Genomic DNA, 21034 nt, shown 5'->3' on the forward strand with positions numbered 1-21034 from the left:
ATTAAATTCAATCCATTAAAACAATGAATAGAATAATAAACCCATTTTAAAAAAAAAAAGAGAGAGGCATCCGATGTTACTAAAATATAATAGTGATTAAGAAATGACGGAAAATCCCACACCATATGGCATATGCTAATAATAAAAAAAGGTTAAAAAACGCATGCAACTGTCACCAATTCATGACAATAGGAATATGTACAAAGTGAAAAAAGAAATGTGAGAAGAAGTCATTTCTCTGTTGGCATTATCAGGCGACAGTTGCAAAAGATTACGAACTCATAATCCATAATTTCTCTAGTTTTAATATTATATTGGCAATAGAAAATAATATAACGCTAAAAAACAAAACTTCATTACGGTAGCACACCGAGTCATTTGTTTCTGCCTCAAATCAAGAAACGTTACTGCTGATGTGTGACATAATGCTATTTTTTGTAATCTTCTCTATAGCGTATAACAAGAATTCCATCACATCTTTCACCTGAAATCCAATTAAGAATTCCAAGAATTTGCTCTCTCCTTTGATTTTTATAAGTTGTTGAAAAGGAGAGATGAAGAGACGGGAACCAAGAGCTAATGCTGGGTAGTGGCTAGTGTACAAGCAAGTTGACCATTTTGGGCCTCTGAGCTGTGCCGTCCAATTTTGTTGCAACATGCACCGTTTAGAAAAATTTGAGGACCCACTGGGTAGGTTGGCCTGAGGCGTGAGCAAAATCCAAAAGCCCAATATGTCAGAGGCAAGCAACAAAACAAAGGAGCAAGTGGATGGTACTTGCTTTTTGAGTAGCCTAGTAGCTTGGCGGGTTCAATGGAGCCGCCACAACCGCCAAACTGCCACCAGCATGACGACGGCAGTACCGAAGCAAGTCGGACTCCTGCGTCGAGTGCTGGCCGATATATTGGCCGCCACCGACAGTGTCCCATTTGCCGATTTCAGACTGCACCCAAAAATCATAACCGAGAGCATAATAACGTATTAGATTCCCATTTGAACAAAAACGAAAGCACAGAATGAACCGTGCTTGTCTTTGTTTTACAAAATTACAAACTCTTGGATGCAACATTTATCGTTTATATAAAACGTGGGGGGCATAATAGAAAAATGGTCCCCCAATCAAAAAGCCCCAACCGTCCCCGACCCAACCAGGGAACAAAAGATTTTATTCCCTTTTTTTTTTTTTTGCAAATATTTATTTAACAAGAGTATTTTTAAGTAAACCGCCAATCACAACTGGCTTTAGCTGTAAAACCGTCACGGCTGTAATCTTGCCGCGTTTTCCTTGCCGCAAACCACTAAGTTTAAAATCAATTCAAAATTTTAATACTATTAAACAAATTTATCAAAAAAAAAATTAGTTAGTCTAAAAAGATAAATAAAAAACAAAAAAAAAATTACCTGGTACTGGGGCTAGGACAGAAAGTGATGACATAATCGGCAGCGGCACAGGTGAAGGTGCTGGTGCCATCATCATAAGCGTAGCTGTAAGCTTTAGGGCACGCATTCTTGAAGAACATTGAATAAGAAGTGGGTTTACAAGTATCCGGCGTCGCGAAAGCTCCACTGCAGCAGTACTGGGGGTCACCAAAGGCTTCACATGCGCTCTTGCAAGCAACATCCTCACCATTGCCGGCCTCTGTAACCTTAAGCTCCGAGGGACACGCATTGTTCAATTCAGCAATACACCCAGCTGCCGTACAATTGCCAGCGGTCCCGCTTTGAGTTCGAGGTGTGACCAGCATGGGGAGATTATATCCGTCCACGAGGCTGACGTCGAAGAAATCAAGGCCGCCTGCGCCGTTCAACGTGAATTCAGCAAGGGTGGCTGGAGGGGCGGCGCCAGTGCCGGAGCATTCGAGAGTGCCGGAGCCACAGTCGCCGGTCAGGCAAGTGAATTTGGAATCTTGGGTACAGTGAGTGCGGGCCCAAAGGCGGCCTGACCAAGAAGCTGGAACAGAGATCGAAGTGGACTGGCCTGACTCCAAGGAGAAGCCAGTGGGCGAGAGTTGTGGGGTTCCTGCGCCTGAGAGTATGCCTGGCCATATTGTATTGCTGCACTCGTTTGTGATTGTGAATGTCGCTGACAATGTTTCTATTCAATTAAAATTAACAACAAACAAGCAGAAGTAAGAACCGTTATTATTTATTTCCTACATGAATTAAATAGCTAGAAGAAAATATATGAATTACATGTATACAAGCAGTTTCAGCTTTTGAAATTTTAATTTTATAAGAAATGTTACCGGAAAGCAATTGGAGAAGACAGAGGGTGGTTATGGCGATAGAAATTTGAATAGGGGCCGCCATTGAATTTGTAATAAGAGAGAAAGAAATGTGTAAATGAAATGTTTGTTTGGTTTTGACTCTTGATTAATCTGATGGTAGTGGTCGCGGTTAGGGGCAGAGAGTTTTGAGTGATTATGTATTTATAGAGAGTGTTGGGGGAGATTGTGGGGGTCTTGTGCTGTTGTTGCATATGTTGTATGTATGTGTGTGCGAGTATGCAGAGGTGGGGCGCAATTTATGGGTGGGGGGAGGACCCACTGCCCTAGTTGGGGTTGGCACATGCAACGCACAAATACAAAAATACATAATATTACGAATATACGCCGCCGGGCCACTGACACAGAGGTCAGGTCGGCGACCTGTACGAGTCTTGAGTATGGTGTATTTTATTATTTAGTTTCTTTGGTTTCTTAGGAGTGGGGGTAAGAATAAGATAAGAGATGACGTTGTCTGTGTCACCAATTGCATTTTGTAGGAACCAGGAAGCTATTAGTGATGTTACCCATTAGGGTGGTTACATTAAAAAAAATATACATGTACACTGTATAAATTATATGGGGGTATAGAGAGTAGAGACTTTTGGGATGATGCGAGGGGTGTTTTAATTCGGGGGCTGTGAATTAAAGTTTAATTCGGGGGCTGTGAATTAAAGTTTAATTAAACCTCTCCTCTCTTTGCAGATTGATTAATTTTCAGATCTCAGAGGGGACGGCTCCAAATTCAGATATGGCGTCGATGGTTTATTCGTTCTAGGCAGAGGAAGTTAGATTATTCGATTCTTTTTATACGGAAATGACCACCCAATCCCATTGCAAATATTATGTTCCAATTGCCTTCTAATGTGCATTATAGAAATTGTGAACTGCCAAACACGACGCAATTAAACGAAGTCAGAAATATAACTTATCTATTAAGTCAAAAATTGGAACAATAAATATTTCGTAGATTCTTTTCAATATTAACAATTATTTAATAGTCAAAATAGTATAAAATTTTTATATAGTTTTGTTAATTTATTATAAATATTTAAATTCAATATTTGCGTTTACAAACTTTGGTATCAGTTAAATCTTTCTAATAAATTAATAATTTTTTTTTTAATTTATGTTTTGAATACGTCAATAAAATAATGAAGTATTATAAAAATTACATGAGATAAAGCGATAAAAAGTTTTTTTTTTTTTAACAACAAAACAATGATCTCCTCAAAATAAAGGATTTTCACATTTTGCACCAAAATCTAATGTAAGATAAGTTAATTTTGCTAAAATGAATTTTAAACAAAAATTAGCAACCCATTTAAACTTTTTAAATGATTTTTGAATTATCTCCATAGCAATTTCACAAGGACCCTCAAAGATATATATATTAATTTTGCATTTCATTCAAAGCATATTAACCACTGTCAAGAAAGAAAGAAAGATAGATGTATAACAGAAGATTACCCTACTAATAAGATTGCATTATCTTCATTCAAAGCAAATTAACCGCTTGAGTCAAAAATTGTTTGATGCACACCCAATATACCTCCTGCCATGGAAATTGGAATCGGTCGGAATGTTGAAAAATCTTCTACCCCCCTCTTCCCACTCGGTAGAGGTTAGGCTTTCCTTTGTACCTGATGCAAAAGGCACTCCCATCAGTTTCTAATTTCTAGTCCAATATCTCTAAAAGCCTCGTGTACGAAAGAAGTTGGTAAGCTTCAGATTCTAATTAAAGAAAAAAAAAAAAAAAAGGACCGTTCTTCCAAAATTCAAGTGCCTTGAAGACTCCAAAAATCGGACCAATGGTTGATTGCTTTGTCCAACGCCCCTCGTTCATCACGCTATCGGAATCTAGAAAATGAAGAGAGTTGTCTTGTCTTCTACTCCAAGAGTCGGTTGTGTATAATAATCAGAAATGCCAGGGCTTCTGATCACGTGGAGCACCTCATCAAGCATGTGAAAGGAAAGAATAATCACTACAATCCAACTTTAAAACTATGCATGAATATTAATTATCTTGTTGCAGTCGTTACCTGATGAATCTAATTCAAATCCAATATTCAACTGAATAGATGGCGCCGAAGTTTGTGTTTCAATTTTGGGAGAGCTCTGAAATCTCTTGCGGCCAAGTTCCACATAAATACGCGATTACAAGGCTTATCATGTAAACAAAACAAGCCATTACAATTACCGAAAAGTAATTAATCGTGTATTATAGGGGATGCAATTTGTTCCTTGGTTGATAAATCTACCAGTGTTTCATCACGGAACAGGACGTACGGCGGTCCCACTCGTCAAAACAATAAGTCGACTACCGTCATTATTATCGTTGATAAAGGCTCCTGATAGAATTTCGATGAGTAAAGATGTTCAAAAAAATTGTCATTGCTTGTCATCATTGTCTTTCCCTTTCAGTTTTCACTCTTCAGCCAAAACAATTTTCAAAAATGTGTTCGCATAAACGTCTGCTATATGTAGACAGCAAAATCATGAATGAGGAATGACCACATGACCAACGTAAGTGCAAGAAATGAGTTGCTCATCAAAATAAATTCTTCATCTAAAATTTAGCCTCCATCAATCAATCACCAGTGATAAGGATTCGGATGTTTAGTAAATGTGTGTGCGCGCTTGAGAGAGAAACTCAAGCGCTATACCTTTTGTTGAAGAGTACAATGGCACCAAAAAAAACAAAAAAAACAACCAATAAATTTGATCCAAATAGGCAAAAAAAGATCGCGTCCCTTGAAAGGGTTGAAAAGCTTCTTAATAATGACATTTCTTTTCCCTTAAAAAAGCATTTCGTTAATCATCTCAAATTGACAAAGTGTATCCTATACAAACCATCATTTCATGCCGACGAAACAAGTAAACAACTTGACAAATACAACCATCATAGAAAAACAGAATGAACTCGGAACTGGACTGGTTATGGAAAGGGAAATGTCCTGTTAAAATCCTAGGGGTTACTGGATTGGAAAACTCTGAAGCCCAGTACCAGTAGCACGCCATGTTAGTTCGAAGGCCACTCAAGCCCAATACTTAAAAGTCATCCGATTGACTTCCGACAGAGTTTTAACCCAGCCCAAACGGTTCGGACTAATTGCATGTACCCAGATTTGGGTCAGGTCATTTTTGCATTGTCAGGGCATCAATGTATTCTGCAAGTAATTATCAACTGCAAGTACTTCAAAAGTTAATTATTGTGAAACACTTCCAAGTTCCAATGGAGCATTGCTAACCTACAGCGCAAACGCAACGGCACACAAAAAGTTCATGCACGAAAATATAATCAATAGCATTCATTGCGCATAGTTCATTTGCCGATAAAGTCATAAACGCAATCTTAACGTGTCTTACCCAGAAAATTCTCACAGAAGCTTCTTATTTGTTAAAAAATAAAAGCTTCTACTTTCCTTCCACATGCTATGTGCATATTAGAATGCACAGAGATCATAATTAATCAAATCCATGAAACACTTTCACTGATTTCACGCGAAGCAGCAATATCTTAGGCCTTTGATATGAGAAAATTTGGAGTCACTTTTACATAAGGTTCAGTACTTCAGTTCACTCATATAACTGGATCCAATATATAATTCATTCAAAGTACAAAAGCTAATTCTCAAATTAATGATTTCAACACAATGCTCTTTGCTGCCAACATAAAATCATGACTGTTAGCATGTCCTCAACTTAGCATCATACATATGAATTCCATCATAAAAAAAAGTGGGGGAAAAATGGATAAAGCATTAAAGGCTGCTCAGAAGGAGTGGAGTAGGAGCTGATGGGGTTGTAGCCCAGATCAAAATCACTCATTGAAAGTCTGAAATCAATATGACAAAATCGATGTCATGGTTGTTTCAAATGGCATTTTACACCTAATAAAGGGTTAGCACATCTTTAAATTAAAGAGAGAAGAATAGAGCAAAGCACAAGAAGCAGCAAAGAGAAGATGAGGTGTTCAATAAATCCTACTGGAATGGAAACAAAAACCTGTGTAGTGGAAACTGAAAACAGAGGAATTTAGCTAACCTAATGATTGCAGAACTTATTTAAAATATTACCCTAGATATGAGACTACAAGCAAACAGGGCATTCTGGTTACAACCCTCACAGCCCCTAGAGATATTGTCAAACTACAGCCCTGTATAAAATTACAAGTCCACCTGAGAAAATGTCAAGGTTGTAGACTTGTAGTGATTAGAAACCTTTCCTGACTTAATTTACCTTCACCAGTGAAGATGGGTCCAAATTTAACATTCATTCACAACCAAGTACACCAAGTCCTACACATAAGGGCTTAAGGTTACAGGGCATTGTGAACTAGAGTCTTAGATTCACCCTGAGGCTACTTAGACAATTCCATTTCTACACAAAGAGATGCATCTATTTCTTATAAACACAGCAGCAATCACGTATCCAAGATCAAGCAAATTCAACAAGAAGCCTGAAACTGCAAATACCCAGCCCTTTGGCAAATTTGAGGCGCAGAACAATATCATATCGTAAAACCACCAGAATATCACTTGATATGAATATAAGCATAATAAAAATATAACCGTTGAATTAGAACATCAACCCAAGTCACCAATACCAATATTAGAAAGGAAAAAAAAATAGAAACCCTATCATAACCACCTCATATATGCATCAAAACTTGAAGAATTACTCTTCAAAATTAGGCGGCTATAGAAACAAAAACGCATAAACCCTCACTATGTATAGCCCATAACCCCAAAATTAAACCAGCGCTTAAGAAGTAATATTTACTACCATTACTCCTTTTCCTTTTCAGTTCGCAACCTTAGTGCATTCCCTCGCAAAGTGCCCTGGCTTCCCACAGTTGAAACACGAACCACCACCTCCTGCGCCTCCGGCGCCACCGGCGCCACCGGCTCCACAGTCTCTGGCCAAATGCCCCGACTTCCCACAGTTATAGCACCGACCAGCGCCTCCACCCCCGCTTCCCCTGGTTATACAATCCCTCGCCAAGTGTCCGTAACCACCACACTTGAAGCAGCCGCCGCTGTTGTTATTGTAACTGTTGCTTCCGCCTTGCTGACGTGGACAGTCCCTCGCAAAATGCTCAGGATCGCCACAGTTATAACATCCACCGCTGTTGTTGTTATAATTGCTGTTCCTTCTATTGCTCGTACACTCTCTCGCCACGTGTCCCACTCCGTCACAATTGTAGCACACGACACCACCGGGACCGTAACCGCCGCCGTTGTTTCTCCTGCTGTCGTTGTTGCCTTTCCAGTATCCACCAAATCCAGCTCCGCCGCCACCACGTCCTCCACGGTTATTGTTGTAGCCACTGTTGTTATTGGTGTTGTTGTTCTTAGAAGAGTGAACGGGAGCGCCACCGGGAGCAGTGACGTCAAGTGCCTGGTATTTTCCGTCGGCTTCGAGCTGGACATCGAACTCAACGGATTGGTTCTCGTACAGCGTGCGGTAGCCGTCGGATTTGATGGATTTCTGATGAACGAACAGATCGGCGCCACCGTCGTCGGGCCTGATGAAGCCGTAACCCTTGGCACCGTCGAACCACGTGACCTTGCCAGTCGATCTCGTGAGCTGCGCCATTGCCGTTGGTTGGAGAGATGAAATCCAACGGATAAGATTGTTTCGAGCTCGTGTGAGGGCGTGATCTAAGTGAACCAATTGAACAAGGGATATAAAGAGGAGGAGAAGTAAGGAGAAACCCTAATGCAAGTCCTTCCTCTACACGGTTATTGCGTTGCTCTCATCATCATGATTGTGATTTGGTGCTCTGCGGTACTTGATAAGGCTTCGTGGACCCCGATTTGGTGTTCTCCGTGGGCCTGCTGTGGGAGACCTTTTTGAACTTTTTGACTACAATTTGGAATCCCTCTGTTTAAGACTTTAACGTCCCTTGATTCGTTTACCGAAAGAAGTTGCCTGGTTTCAGTTGATGCGTCCACGTCCGCATCCGCGTCGCCCTTTTTTTTTTTTAAAAAAAAAAAAATTCTGCTTTATTTCTTTATTCGATTTTTAATGGTTCATTTCTTTATTCTTTTTCTTTTTGAAAAGCTCTAATTTCTTATTCTTTATTCTTCTTTTTTTACCCTCAAAACTTATTTCTCGTAAAAACGAAAATATTTCTTTAATTTTCGCATAAAAGTACATTTCTCCTTTGGTGAAAAAAAATATAATAGTTAGAGACTTTTCATTTACACTATCATAATTAAATTTAAAAATAAATATCCATTCAGTCAATCACTTTTTCTATTATTATTGTAGTAGTATGCTTATGAATTTATATTAGGGAAAAGGATATTGATACTCCAAAAGTTTGGAGAAATGATCATTGGCACTCCCAAATTTTTTAAAAAGGATTTCAAAACACTTTTGTAATTAAATATGTTATATTCTTACCTTTACTTTTTTTTATTTTTTTAACAAAATATCCTTCTAATAAATTTCTTGAAATTAATTGATTTATCTACAAAAAAAAATTAATTAGCAAATTAATCAATAAATTCCAGTGTGAAAAAACTAGTAATTTTTATACATATAGAATAATTTTACTAATAATTATTTATAAATTAATTAATATCATCAAACTTTAAAAAATATTAATATCCTTATAACAATCTTACTAATAATTAATTTACCAAATTAATTCTAAAATAAAATAATAATATAAAAATTTGTATTAAAGTTAATTTGATAAATTATTATTTTTTACTAATACCTTCAAGAATATTAATAAAAAGTATTATTCTAAAACAAAAAGGTAATTAATTCTCTTTTGAATATATTATTTATATTAATTAATTTGTTGCTGATATCACTGATCAAGATAGCTCAAGGTACTTTTAAAATCTTCGGACTTGGATACACAATTTCACACGTGATCCTCGAAACCTATATATATATATATATATATATTTTTTTTTTTTAAAGGCGAAACCTATATTAAATTCACAGTAATCTAGTATTAAATTCCTGAGGTTTTAGAATCTGCGTATAATATAATAGATAACAAGAGGAAGGCTCATAGTAATTGAGTAGCAAATTGTTTACTTCTTTAAAGCCTGGTAACTGCAATAGTCCATGGCAGAATGCTAAAATTGAGCAAGTTGAATTGCCTCCAAATATATATTTGCAAGATACATGATCCCTCAAGAATAAAAATCTGTAGAGACAATAGCCGTAAATTGCTCCGTTAAAAAAGACCAAAATAGAAAGAAAATTTGAAAATAGTCTACCTATCTACACAGTGCAGAGGGAAATATCATACAATGGGACAAAAAGGAAAAAAAATGAAAATGTGAGGGATGTTTTGTACATGTAAAGCATTAGTAGACTTCAACATTCCATTGCTCAGCTTTCTTCAATTGCTTTTTGTAGTCCAGCCAATCAATGCCTGGAAAATGCAGCAAATTAAAGACACAATTAGAGGCATAATTTACTGGAATCCTTTAATTAGCAAAGGTTTTAGAATTTATGGGAGGTTTTAATTACCATCGTTAGCGGCCAATGACACCATAATGTCATCGATTCCCTTCTCCATGCCTCTCAACCCACACATGTACACATAAGTGTTATCTTTCTTGAGTAATTCCCACAGCTCATTTGCATATTCAGCCATTCGGGTTTGAATGTACATCTTCTCACCCTTCTCATTCTTTTGTTCTCTGCTCACTGCAAAGTCAAGCCTGAAGTTTTCCGGGGCCTTCTCCTTCATCTTCTCAAACTCCTGTTCCATTCAATGTGAGAAAAATTAGTTTTCATATTGTTGAGTTGGGTCCCACATTAGTTAGTAGAAGGGAGATACTTAGGTCAATAAGTAGGATATATCATTCCACTTAATAGGCTAGTCTTTTAGGTTGAATATTTAGAAATCCTAGGCCAAGCCCCGCCTAGCAATTAGTATCAGAGATAGACCCTAGTAACCAGAATATGGTGGTTGAACAACTCAGGTGTGTCGAACGAAAAGACCAGAGTTTGGTGATAGCTTCTGGCGGTGGTTTCTCTGAGGACTCAAGGAGGGATTATTGAGTTGTGTCCCACATTAGCTAATAAAATGAGGATACTTGGATTAATAAATAGGATAGATCACTCCACCCAATAAGCTAGTCTTTTGGATTGAATACCTAAAAATCCTAAGCTAAGCCCCCCAACACATATCAACAGGTCTATTCAGCATTTGATAACAAAAAAGCAAGTAGTAAAGTGAATATGATTAATTAGGAAACTTAATGTTGCTCACCTCCTTGTAGAGTAGGGAACTGCTAGTCGGGACACCCAAGAAGAGCCAAGCCAAACCATTGAACTATAAAGGATACCAAATTGGTTAATAAAATAGCACCACTGAATACAATAAATACTTAATTGTGCCAAACGTGAAATTAATGACAGTCTACAAGCAACCACAAAGATACGAATTAGTTCTTTAAGATCTTGGACCAAGGGATTTGAAAGCAACAACCATGTTGGTTGCTTAAGATATACAGTGCTGTATGAGGAAATTATTCAGAAAAGTAAATTCATTCTACCTTGTAGTCTTCGTGCTTCTCAAAGAACATTTTCCACAAAAATCCACGGAATGGAGCGATTCCAGTTCCAGTTGCAAGCTGCAATTAAAAGAAAAATAGTAATAACAGTGCCTTGAAATCAAATGACAGAAATTAGACCCAAAAACAGGGTGAGATCTATTAAATTCCTGTATTGCACTTATTTAACGTTAGTATTGTGGACAATACCATGATGACTGTAGCATTGGGATCCCTTGGCATGAGCATTTCTTTCCCAACAGGTCCTGTAATTTTCACTTCAGCCCCAGGCTTCAAGTCACCTGAAAGGGAAAATATTCAAGAGTTAAAAAGTTACATTAACTGAGGCATCTTTTATTGTATTTAGCATATTATTACATATTTTTAAACTATAATGAGAGCCTAAAATGCCCCCATTTTCAAAATACATAGAATTAAACAGAGAAGCTTGAAGTTTGGCATTCTTACACAAGAAATTTGAGCAGACTCCCTTAACAATTTCTCCATTTTCGTTGGTGTACACAAGCCTTTTCACACATAAAGAAACCTATGTGTGTGGCAGTAATCAGATACGATCACATAAAGGCAAGTTAACCCCCAAAAAAAAAAAAAAGGATAACAAATGAGATATATTCATTGATCAACTAGATTTGCATGTGTCATGTGTGCTGAATATGCAAGCAGTAGGTGACACGAGCTGAGGACCCAGATATTTTATGCAATCAAAAAAACTTTTGTGCAAACAAAGTAAGAACCATTGGGGATAAGAAGCTCACAGTTTTGGAGTCTCCAAAGTCACCAAGGGCACTGCTAGCAATGGAGTATAATCTCAGTTTGTGAGGCTTCGCATTCTTGTCAACACCATCTGCAATCACCCCAATTGATTGCCCTTCTTTGTAGGGAACCTCTCCTAAATTAAGAACCCAATAAGCCACTCAGCACAATATGAAAACTCTTGACATTTATCAATCAAGCTAAGGGTATCAAACTAATGACTTTAACCGATCAACAAAAAAATCTAATTCAGCTTCACATATAACGAAAGAAGATGATGAGTTTTGGCATACCTTCAGTGCTGAAGACCATGTGCCAGGTCTCTCCAGGAGCATCATCACCAGTGATCTTAGTGTTTAAAAGGCATCTGCCAATGTAAGGTGTCTTAGGTTTGAACTTGTTAACAATAACACCTTCCTCCATTTTCTTGGACTCTTTCTCAACCTTAGCAGGAGCCTCAGTGGTAACCTGAGCTCTGACAGAAACCACTCTCCCTCCAGTTGAAACATCTTTGTAGTAAAATGGAACCTGAAAAAAGCCACAACACATTCACCCAAAAAAAACTTGAAATTCAACAATAAAGAAGGCAGCCGTCTAACCATGCATGGGCGCAAAACTGTTACCTTTCTGAAGGTGATTCTGTCAGGAGAGATGATAGAGGTTCTGGTTGGAAGCGAAGTGGACTTGGAAGTCGGAAGAGAAACTGCAGCACTCACTGCAGCCATGATTGATAAGTGATGATAAAGAAGAATTTAGATGAAGAGAGAAGAAAATTTAAAGGGGTGTTGACGTTTTTAAGTGAAGAAGTGAGATGAGAAAAAAGAAAAGGTTGAGATTTTTGTGTATTTGATTTAGTGGGTTGTGTTTATGGATATTGAATTGGGTGGAGGAGATTGGAAAGCCAATGCAGTGGCTTATGAAAGGATAAGTTTATGAGTAAAATCTATGATTCTCACACTTTGTTTTTGGACATGCTGTCGTCTCGGTTGATATTTGTTCCATGAAGATCTGTTAGTTAATGGGCATTTGGACTGCTAAGTGAATCTAGTAACCTGAACCACAGTGACAGTATCCTTTCTCTCACTGCACACCATCAGTTATTTGTATAATTCATCAACTTTTTTTTATTCCGAATAGAAAAATAATATTTTTTTATAGGGTTAGAAAAATAATACCCAAATAAAAATTCCAAAAATGATGAATTTACTGAAGTCTACTTTTAAAAAAAAGAGTAACAAATAGTATCTATCAAAAATAAAAATAAAAACTGTAACAAATAGCAAATTTACACACAGTTTGATATTGGAAAAAAAATTATTTGAAGAAATTTGAATGGGCTGGGCCTCACAACCCTACCACGTCAATTGGTCCCTTGGGAAATATGATGGGTGTATCTAGCTTTGCACAAGATTAGAATCCTCTTTACCTTTTGGGTCGGGAGTCTCCGATCAGTTTGTGGGCTTACGTAAAGTGATATTAGAACTCTTCTAATGTATACACGGTTTTAAATAAAAATTCAGAAAACCAAATAATTAAAGGTTCAATGAATTTTCAATTAAAATGCTCTTTTAAATAGTTTGATTTTATTTTTAAAATTATATTTATATTTCCGGAAAGATTTCGAAAGATAATTTAGATTATGAGATTGTGTAGCCGTAAAAAGTAAAAATTTTGTTAAAAAAAATTATATAAAAGTGCTTAATTGAATTTCAATTAAAAAAGAATTAACTTTGTCTTGGGCTATTTGTGCAAACTCAATCGAAAGGGGGTATCATAAAGACTTTCGGGTGGTGGTAATAGCACTACTCGTGAGCTCAATACACCTATTTTACTTCTAAAGAAACCTCTTTATGCCATTTTATTGAAGTGATTTGTCTTCGTCTTAAAAGATCATCATGACGGATACTTTATGTTTGTTGGGTGATTCGTGCCATATTAATTTATTAATGTTGATTAAGAGCTTGAAAGAGCAAGAGAGGCATAAGATTTTGGTAATTTCAGCTATTGTTGATGCAGAAGTGATATCTCTACTCTGGATGAGGATAGGCTTGTTGACTTTACTGCAATAAATGAGGCAGTTGAGCTCATCTTTATCAAGTTACAAGTAGTCAGTCGGTCATCAATACAACAATAGACAGCGTTCTACAAATTCAGTGCTTTAATTTGGTTGCAGTAGAAAACTAAAACGACAATCTTCACTTCAACTCTTCATTGTCTTTCTAATACTGGCCCTTTCATCTATCAGTTCAGTTGGTCTCCTTAAAAGCTGTAATAATGTATTTAATTTCACACGTCTGGATCTAAAGTTTGGCAATTGAGTCTATTCTGTCTACGGTTGCTGGGCTACAAATCATATCTTCATATTTGCAGTTCACATTGCTCTGTGTTACATTTTTCTTAGAAGTTTAACCGAGATTTTTATTTATTTATTTATTTATATTTCCACCCTGCTCGTGACTTGCCTACATGGCTTTAGATCAGATGTATACCCATTAAATCTCTGCATTTTTTCTAAAAAAAATGGTTCCAATTCAATGGGTCTCATTAAGAATCGTTTGACTGCTGACTAACAATTAGATTGACCATTCAATGGGTTCATTTAGTTTTATTCTGCAATTTCGAAGGTCAATATCCGCCCTGCATTCTGATGACATGAGTCTTTATAATTTCCATATTACTAAATCAAGACTGCGTATTAAGTTATAATTTATAAGGCTGAATTCGATAAGGATGGAGTAACATTTAAAAGAATGGTCAAACGAAGACCCTTTAACCTCTTGGAGTTGCACAGAAATTTGCGTCGAAACACTTTCGTGTTAGGTGTGAAGTGTAAGTTATTGAGGTAATTCAGTTGACGGAATCAAATCGGTTGAGTTTGAAAGTGTCCTACTCGTGGGGCTGATTCTGAATGTTTCTCCTCGCGATGGCCATAGCCCACATCTGGAGCTGACCTGGTAATAAAATCCCAGGTCAGCAAAATCACGTTCCAATTTCATATATATATATATATATATAATTTATATATATACACATACATATATGAAGAACATAACACGTACAGAGTTGCTAAAATCAGCACTTTACGGTTCAATTGGGGAAAAAAAAGTTTCTAAATGAATATTGAATAGAATATGAGAGAATATAATGATATGCCAAGCCCCAAGCGGATCATCATTGGGTTTCTGGCCTTGTTTACAAATAGATATTTATCAACAATAGAAACAAAAAGCAAAAAGAAGCAAGCAGCTACTTTTTCCATTTAAATGACTCAGAATACTTCTAAACAATCACATAACAACAGTTGATTGTATGTACACTCCATGGGGATGATGGAACATTAACAAAACAACAAACTGAAAAAATTTGGCTGAAACAACCAATTAGACTCTACATTAAATAAATAATTGGTTCTATCAGTGGAAACCCCTTGAACCTCTGGACTGGTAAAGTTCCAACCTACTTTTGGCATCTTGTAGCAACGGATCTACCGTTTCATCCTGTGTCATGTGACTTTGCTTTGATGTCCATTCTAGCACTGTGAGCACTTCAGCTTGTGCAAGGTCCTCGCTGTCTGGTACATGCAATGCAATGTAGCATAAAAGGACTAATGCCGATAACTGAACAATTTGCTCTCCAAAATACACAAGCTGAACCAGGTGCTTTGCCCCTCCAGCACTAATAATTGCCTTGGAGTGATCAGAGTGGAGATAGTTATCACTGCACGCAAATTTTGTAAGAGCAATTGAAGCCTCCCTTGAAACTTCGGCTTCCCTTTCATCAAGAAGTTTAACCAATGGAGCAATCATTCTTGTCTCCGTTGCCTTAAAAGTCCTGGCCAGATTCCCAACAGCTTTAATGCAGGGAATGAGGAGGTCGGAATCTGCTTTTTCAATGATCCTAAATAACTGATCAACAACAGCTTTGCAGGCAGGGGCATTAGGCTTGAATGCTGATCTTCTCAGTTCAGCATCTTTCTCTGCCACAGCTGTGATCTCCATCAATGCCATGGCAGAATTGTATTGAACATCTTCTGGCCCTTTCTCTAAAAGAACTGCAAAACATAACAATGCTCTAGACTCAGTTATGCTCCTACAAATGGGTGAATTTCCTTTAGCAAGATGCCAAAGTGCTCTTGCTGCCATTGCTTTCATGTAAGCCTTAGTTGCAGGGTCTTCGAGTTCTCTTCCCTTAGTATTAGCCCCATAATTTGAGAGACCATGCTGATGCTGAGACTGATGATTTTGCTTCACGTTGTTGTCTTGACCATTACTCTTCACATCGGTACCCTGATTTATGACATTTCCTTGCTTCTGAACCGGCTTGGTCCCAACCTTCATTGCCATTGTATTTGTAACCACATTGTGCATTTGACTAGGCGTCTTGTTTCCCATTGGATGAGGAATCCGGCTCTGATACTGCTTGTCCTCATCATCAATAACCTTGTTGTTACTGCCGTTGGCATTTGCATTGTTAGTCTTATTGCTCGCAACGACAACCGCATGAATGGAGGTGGCCTTGCTGACAATTGCATACTTGCTATGCTCTTGCACAGTCTCAAACGCCAAATGACCAACAAGCAAGCGAATTATATTATGTTGAGCAAAAAGATCTTGACATTTAGGATAATTACCCGCTAATTCAGACACAGCCCACGCCACAACAGCTTGCACTTTCATTGGGCCTTCTTTGAGGATTTTCGCAAACACCAAACAAACTCCGCTATGAATCATGTGTTCGACACTTTCAGGGTCACGTCCTAACAACCCAATTGCCCTCGCAGCATTCTCTTGTCCTTCTGGTTTCCCTTCTTTGACTAGCTTCAATAACGGACCAACCCCACCTTCTTCGATAATCAACTTGCCATAGCGATCATTATCACGCGCCAGGGATACAAGCGATGCAGCGGCGTCGGATTTGTGCTCGAGAGACCCTGCAGTATAAAGAATTGCAACTTGTTCCCATATCAAACAGAGGATTGGCTCGTTGGCAGCGATTGGCGGGAGGCCTAAGTACTCGTCATCACGATCTTCGGCTGAAGCCGAGACACGAAGAAGCCATGAAACATCTCCTATTGAATTCTCCAACTGGGAAGACATTTTGCGAAACGCAGCAGCTGGGATGATTGTGAACACGCGCTTGATGATACCATTTGCGCGATATTTGATTACCAAGGACAGAGCTTTCTCCAGGACTTGTTCAGTGTCATCGATGATGCGGCGCGTTGGTCGCTCGTAAAGGTCAGAGCTAGCTCGAGCAGCCTGTCTGAGCAAAGCCGCGAGTTTTTCAGTCTTGGATTTGAGCTCGGCGCAGTCTTGTTTCATTGAAGTCGCTTCGTCAGCTGCTTTGACCACTTGATCAGCTAACTGGATCGGTTTTGCCAAGATTTGCTTCACTTTGTCCGCCATTTTATGTCACAGCGGACACAAACAAAACTTGAACCTCTACCAGTTATCACCCGCCTTCACTACTAACACAAAACAGATCAAGAAATGGAACAACAAAAACAAATGCTTTATTGAATGAATTGTGGGTTTTTTGTTTTGTTCTTTTTTTTCCCCCTTAAGCCTTGAAAGGCGGAGATGATGGAGGGGCGTGGTGGGGTAGTTGAGATTTGAGCAAATGAGCTGGAAATGTGAATTAACAACTTATTAAGTTGTGCCTTTGTTTTTGTGTTATGTCTGATGTGGGCAAGATTTTGTGTGTTGTTGGGCTTTGTGGGGGGTTTTTAAATCAGGATGTAGTGGTAGTAGTCTGAAAGAAAGAAAGATTCAGAAATTGGAAGAACAAGGAATCAATATTCACGGTGAAAGTGAGAGAATGATGGACGGGCTTTACAAGGTCAAACGCGTTTTCTTTTCTTTGTTTATAACCTCGTTTGGCAAATGCCAGTTTTGATGTCTGGTGAGCGTTGATCTGGTGAGTGGCGACCGCTTTTACAATACTTCTCATTTTAATGGCGTCCGATTCCATTGTTTGCCCAATCAGAGTATCGCTCACATGCATCTTGATGCATACATATATGTCACACTCGCAGTTAGTGCTCCAATACAATTCTTTCTTTTCATTACACGACATGACAGGATACACGGAAGATGCAACCACTCCTTCATTGTTTCTGTTCATTTGATCAGGGAGTTTAATTCACCATTTGAATTTTTTTCTCTGCCTCTCATTTAGAGTTACGTTATTAATGACAAAATAAATGAAAGAGTGCCGCACAACGGTTGGTAATTAATTGTATTAAATAATAAGATCCAGTATGTGGTGGGCATTTAGCTAATTCTGTAATGATTCTTTCAAAATTTTATTTGTGGGTAGTTAAACCAATCCATCAAAATAAAGTATTTGCCGATCTAAATTGTGTTGGTTTGTGTTTACTCCGATTGATTATGTAGAGACGTTGTTGCCAAATTTGATTTTCAAGTACTAAGAGTTGGCGAATTATTTGGATGTTTAATGGTTTTGGAAGTTTTTTATTACAAATTTTAAGTGAATATAATTAAAATATTTTACTATGAAAGAAGATTGCTTGATTTTCTTTTATTCGCACAGTTATTTTAGTTTAGTTTCTTAACCCCTCTCTCTTTATTAATTTGTCTAGAAATTGAGAAAATACAGTTGGATTCTTTTTTGATATAAAGTTTTAGTCAAATTAGTGGATCGTGTTTGGATTAATCTGTTTCAACAAAACAAGCTAAGTCACTCAATTAATTTCATTATTATATTTTTTTATTTTTCATAAAATAATTTATTATTTAGGGAAAAAGAAAAAAAAAACTAGGTAGCCACTCAATTTTTATCATGGAAATGAAAGATGGCAGCTCTATGTATGGTGGGATAAATAGAGAGAATCTTGTATAGCAAATGAACAAATGGGTCTTATGATTATGTTGATGTCATTTCTGATTTAAAGAAGGGAAATGGACACGTATAATCCCAATATTTGGGGTGATGCTGTGGAAATGATGAAGTTTTCAATAAAAGATGTTAATACTCCTTTTTTGCTATAATATTCTTTAGGGTTGGCAATAAAATGAGATAAGACAAGATTTGTCAATTTCAATCGTATCATGTATGTGCAAGTGGGATTAAAAAAAGTTTTATTCTCGTTTTTTTTTTTGGACAAAAATTTGTTGTAATATTGTCTCGTTAAATATTGCGTCCCATCTTATTATCTTAAACAGTTCTAAATGTAAATAAATAAATTTTGATTTTTTTTCTTTCAAGGATTATCATAATTCAATATAGCAAAAATCTTGAATAAATATAAAGTAGAATAATCAAATAATAGTTTTATTTTGACTACATGCATGTTCGAATATAATTTTATGCTAACATTTTTTATTTGTTTGTTTGCTTCTATTGCGCGTCAATATTAAGATTTACACTTTAAAAAACTATAGATTTAAATAGTTACCAACTTCAACCATGTTAAAATATTCAATAATTCAATAAAATAAAAATAAGCCAAATCAACAGTTAAGGTTGGCAATGGGATGGGATGAGATGAGATTTGTCAATTCCAGTCCTATCTCATATATGCAAATGAGATAAAAAAAAAAATTATTTTCATTTTTTTAATATATTTTTGTCCCAAAAATATATTCTAATCCCGTCCCAAAAGAAATGAGATCCCTTAGGATCCCATCCCAACATGAAATATTGTCATCCTTAGTATCTTTTGGTTCGATTGACTAAAAAAAATAACTTTAGGTTAAATAGTTTTTACAATTAATAAAATATAACTCATGTAATAATAATATTAAAATTATTTTGTATAATATCAAAAAAAGTTAAAATTTTATACATTTATTTTAATATTGTGTTTCTATTTATTTTAAAATTTAGTTTAATATAATATAAGATTGTAAAGAATATTTTAAAGAAATTATTCTTAAATGTATATATTGTTAAATTTATTTTACTATTATATTTTTATTTTTTATAGAACATTAGAGTCAAAAAATTTTAATTGATAGAGAAAAAATATTATAATAAAAGTGAGGTCTTGATATCTTTTATTAAAAATTTGAAGATCTTCATCACTATTTTTCTAAATTTATACGTGTCCTTTGCCCTTTAAAAGAATATAAAACTAGAACCAAATAGCTGGCTTACCCTTAGCGACACCCAAACATGTTAACGTGACGTCTCTCATGCTCTGAAGCCACGACTTTATCAATTCGAAGATTCTGTTGACCTTAATATTTAGTCAATTTTCTTTTTCTTTTTTTGTTTTTGTTAAGGGAAAAAAGGAAAGGAAAGGAATGTAGGAAACTTTCTATGCTTGGCTTAATAACTTCCATATTTATTTTTAATATATATATATATAGTAGTTTTTTTTGTTAGAAATTTTAAAATACGAAAAAATTTAAAAAATTTTTAAAACCACGCGACTTTAAAAGCTTACGATTTTAACTTTTTAAAACCATGCAGTTTTAAAATTTTTTCGTATTTTAAAATTTCGAACTAAAACATATATATATATAATTTTACTACAATTGACGCGGCATTTCATGTGATTTTTCACAGAGTGGGCAATTTGCAAATTTACACAAATGACTGCTCCGTCTTCAGATATTTTATGGGAGAAGGTGCTTATGATTTCGACACCCGTATACTTCAAGATAAAAATTTGTAGTTTAACCTAATTTTGTTTGCTGTCTTACTCATATTTTTACCAATAACATCCTAATGGAGAGCGTGCATATTATTGTTAGGATTATTACTTCATACAAAATACGTCAGCACCAGCCGAAAGTGTCTCGGGTACCATCATCTTTCCAATGTTTAGGAGCCACTTAGCCAATAAACTATTATCTGGATTTGTTGCCTAGGGCTTTTTAATAGGGCCTTCATAGATAATCAAAACTCAAAGAGAGTTGGGTTGGCCCAGCAATCAGATGGAGTTGTTTTTTTCACGTTGTCTCTTCATTCGTCAGTGGCCCAATCCTTGAGTAAAACAGAGCTAAATATGAAAAGTGAAAATTTGAAGCTGCGAATCAAAAATCGAATTGTGAGATGATGAAGTGGTGGGGTCAGTAGTATTTAAGATCTTTTCGTGACCCAGAAAACGAAATGAACTCGATAGTTTGTGGATTCAATTTTTCAGAAAGATAAAGACCATCTCACATCGCTCCAAGTACTACAAAACAAAATTTGTTACCAGATTCTGAAACTACTACTGTGATATAATTATAACGGCATGATGTGCTTGGAGGGATTGTAAAGATTTCTGATTTGAGGGATTCCAATTCATTAGGCAAAATGTGGACGAATCCATAATTACGAGTCAAAGGTGCCAGACCAGTTAGAGTAACGTTAACTAATCATCCTGCATCTTCAAGAGATTCCTCTGATTCTTCAGAAAGGTTTAGTTTCATTTGGGATGGTTGTAAAGCAACGGTCACTGCAACTTGTCCAATCTTTGCAACGGTATATCCAGCGGCTAGCTAGCACGT

At 36.5% G+C, this 21034-nt stretch overlaps 4 protein-coding genes across 5 annotated transcripts; all 4 read right to left on the minus strand.

Annotated features, from left to right (window-relative positions):
• Positions 1 to 220: 220 nt before the first annotated feature.
• On the minus strand, positions 221 to 2470 carry LOC18036831 (thaumatin-like protein 1b). 2 transcript variants are annotated; one of them, XM_024181370.1, is made up of 3 exons: positions 2245 to 2470; positions 1400 to 2081; positions 221 to 941 (listed from the first exon to the last, which is right to left on the minus strand). In XM_024181370.1, the coding sequence occupies exons 1-3, from the start codon at positions 2306 to 2308 to the stop codon at positions 809 to 811; spliced, it is 879 nt and encodes a 292-aa protein (XP_024037138.1). In that variant the 5' UTR covers positions 2309 to 2470; the 3' UTR covers positions 221 to 808. The 2 variants fall into 2 exon arrangements, with proteins under 2 accessions (XP_024037138.1, XP_006425450.1); XM_006425387.2 differs by having other exon boundaries at positions 1400 to 2093.
• A 3541-nt stretch (positions 2471 to 6011) lies between these two features.
• On the minus strand, positions 6012 to 8138 carry LOC18036832 (cold shock protein 1). The gene is made up of 2 exons (XM_006425388.2): positions 7051 to 8138; positions 6012 to 6100 (listed from the first exon to the last, which is right to left on the minus strand). Exon 1 carries the CDS (start codon positions 7861 to 7863, stop codon positions 7069 to 7071), a length of 795 nt encoding a protein of 264 aa, XP_006425451.1. The 5' UTR covers positions 7864 to 8138; the 3' UTR covers positions 6012 to 6100; positions 7051 to 7068.
• Positions 8139 to 9284: 1146 nt separating this feature from the next.
• On the minus strand, positions 9285 to 12574 carry LOC18037401 (ferredoxin--NADP reductase, leaf-type isozyme, chloroplastic). The gene is made up of 9 exons (XM_006425389.2): positions 12197 to 12574; positions 11867 to 12101; positions 11576 to 11709; positions 11268 to 11346; positions 11010 to 11101; positions 10803 to 10880; positions 10517 to 10579; positions 9769 to 10003; positions 9285 to 9670 (listed from the first exon to the last, which is right to left on the minus strand). The coding sequence occupies exons 1-9, from the start codon at positions 12296 to 12298 to the stop codon at positions 9603 to 9605; spliced, it is 1086 nt and encodes a 361-aa protein (XP_006425452.1). The 5' UTR covers positions 12299 to 12574; the 3' UTR covers positions 9285 to 9602.
• Positions 12575 to 14714: 2140 nt separating this feature from the next.
• Positions 14715 to 17620, minus strand: LOC18037402. The gene has a single exon (XM_006425390.2). It carries the CDS (start codon positions 16976 to 16978, stop codon positions 14987 to 14989), a length of 1992 nt encoding a protein of 663 aa, XP_006425453.1. The 5' UTR covers positions 16979 to 17620; the 3' UTR covers positions 14715 to 14986.
• Positions 17621 to 21034: the final 3414 nt, after the last annotated feature.

Source organism: Citrus clementina, unplaced genomic scaffold (genome assembly GCF_000493195.1).
Source record: "Citrus clementina cultivar Clemenules unplaced genomic scaffold, Citrus_clementina_v1.0 scaffold_7, whole genome shotgun sequence".
Lineage (NCBI taxonomy): Eukaryota > Viridiplantae > Streptophyta > Magnoliopsida > Sapindales > Rutaceae > Citrus > Citrus x clementina.

Excerpts from the sequence above, each read along its gene's own strand:
- LOC18037402 (XM_006425390.2), bottom strand. The coding sequence starts at position 16,978 with ATGGCGGACAAAGTGAAGCAAATCTTGGCAAAACCGATCCAGTTAGCT.
- LOC18036831 (XM_006425387.2), bottom strand. The coding sequence starts at position 2,308 with ATGGCGGCCCCTATTCAAATTTCTATCGCCATAACCACCCTCTGTCTT. Across the intron at positions 2,094-2,244 it reads TCTTCTCCAATTGCTTTCCG|AAACATTGTCAGCGACATTC; the intron begins GTAACATTTCTT and ends TTAATTGAATAG. Across the intron at positions 942-1,399 it reads TGTCCTAGCCCCAGTACCAG|TCTGAAATCGGCAAATGGGA; the intron begins GTAATTTTTTTT and ends TTTTGGGTGCAG.
- LOC18036832 (XM_006425388.2), bottom strand. The coding sequence starts at position 7,863 with ATGGCGCAGCTCACGAGATCGACTGGCAAGGTCACGTGGTTCGACGGT.
- LOC18037401 (XM_006425389.2), bottom strand. The coding sequence starts at position 12,298 with ATGGCTGCAGTGAGTGCTGCAGTTTCTCTTCCGACTTCCAAGTCCACT. Across the intron at positions 11,347-11,575 it reads ACTTTGGAGACTCCAAAACT|GTTTCTTTATGTGTGAAAAG; the intron begins GTGAGCTTCTTA and ends CCACACACATAG. Across the intron at positions 9,671-9,768 it reads GTCATTGGCCGCTAACGATG|GCATTGATTGGCTGGACTAC; the intron begins GTAATTAAAACC and ends TGCATTTTCCAG.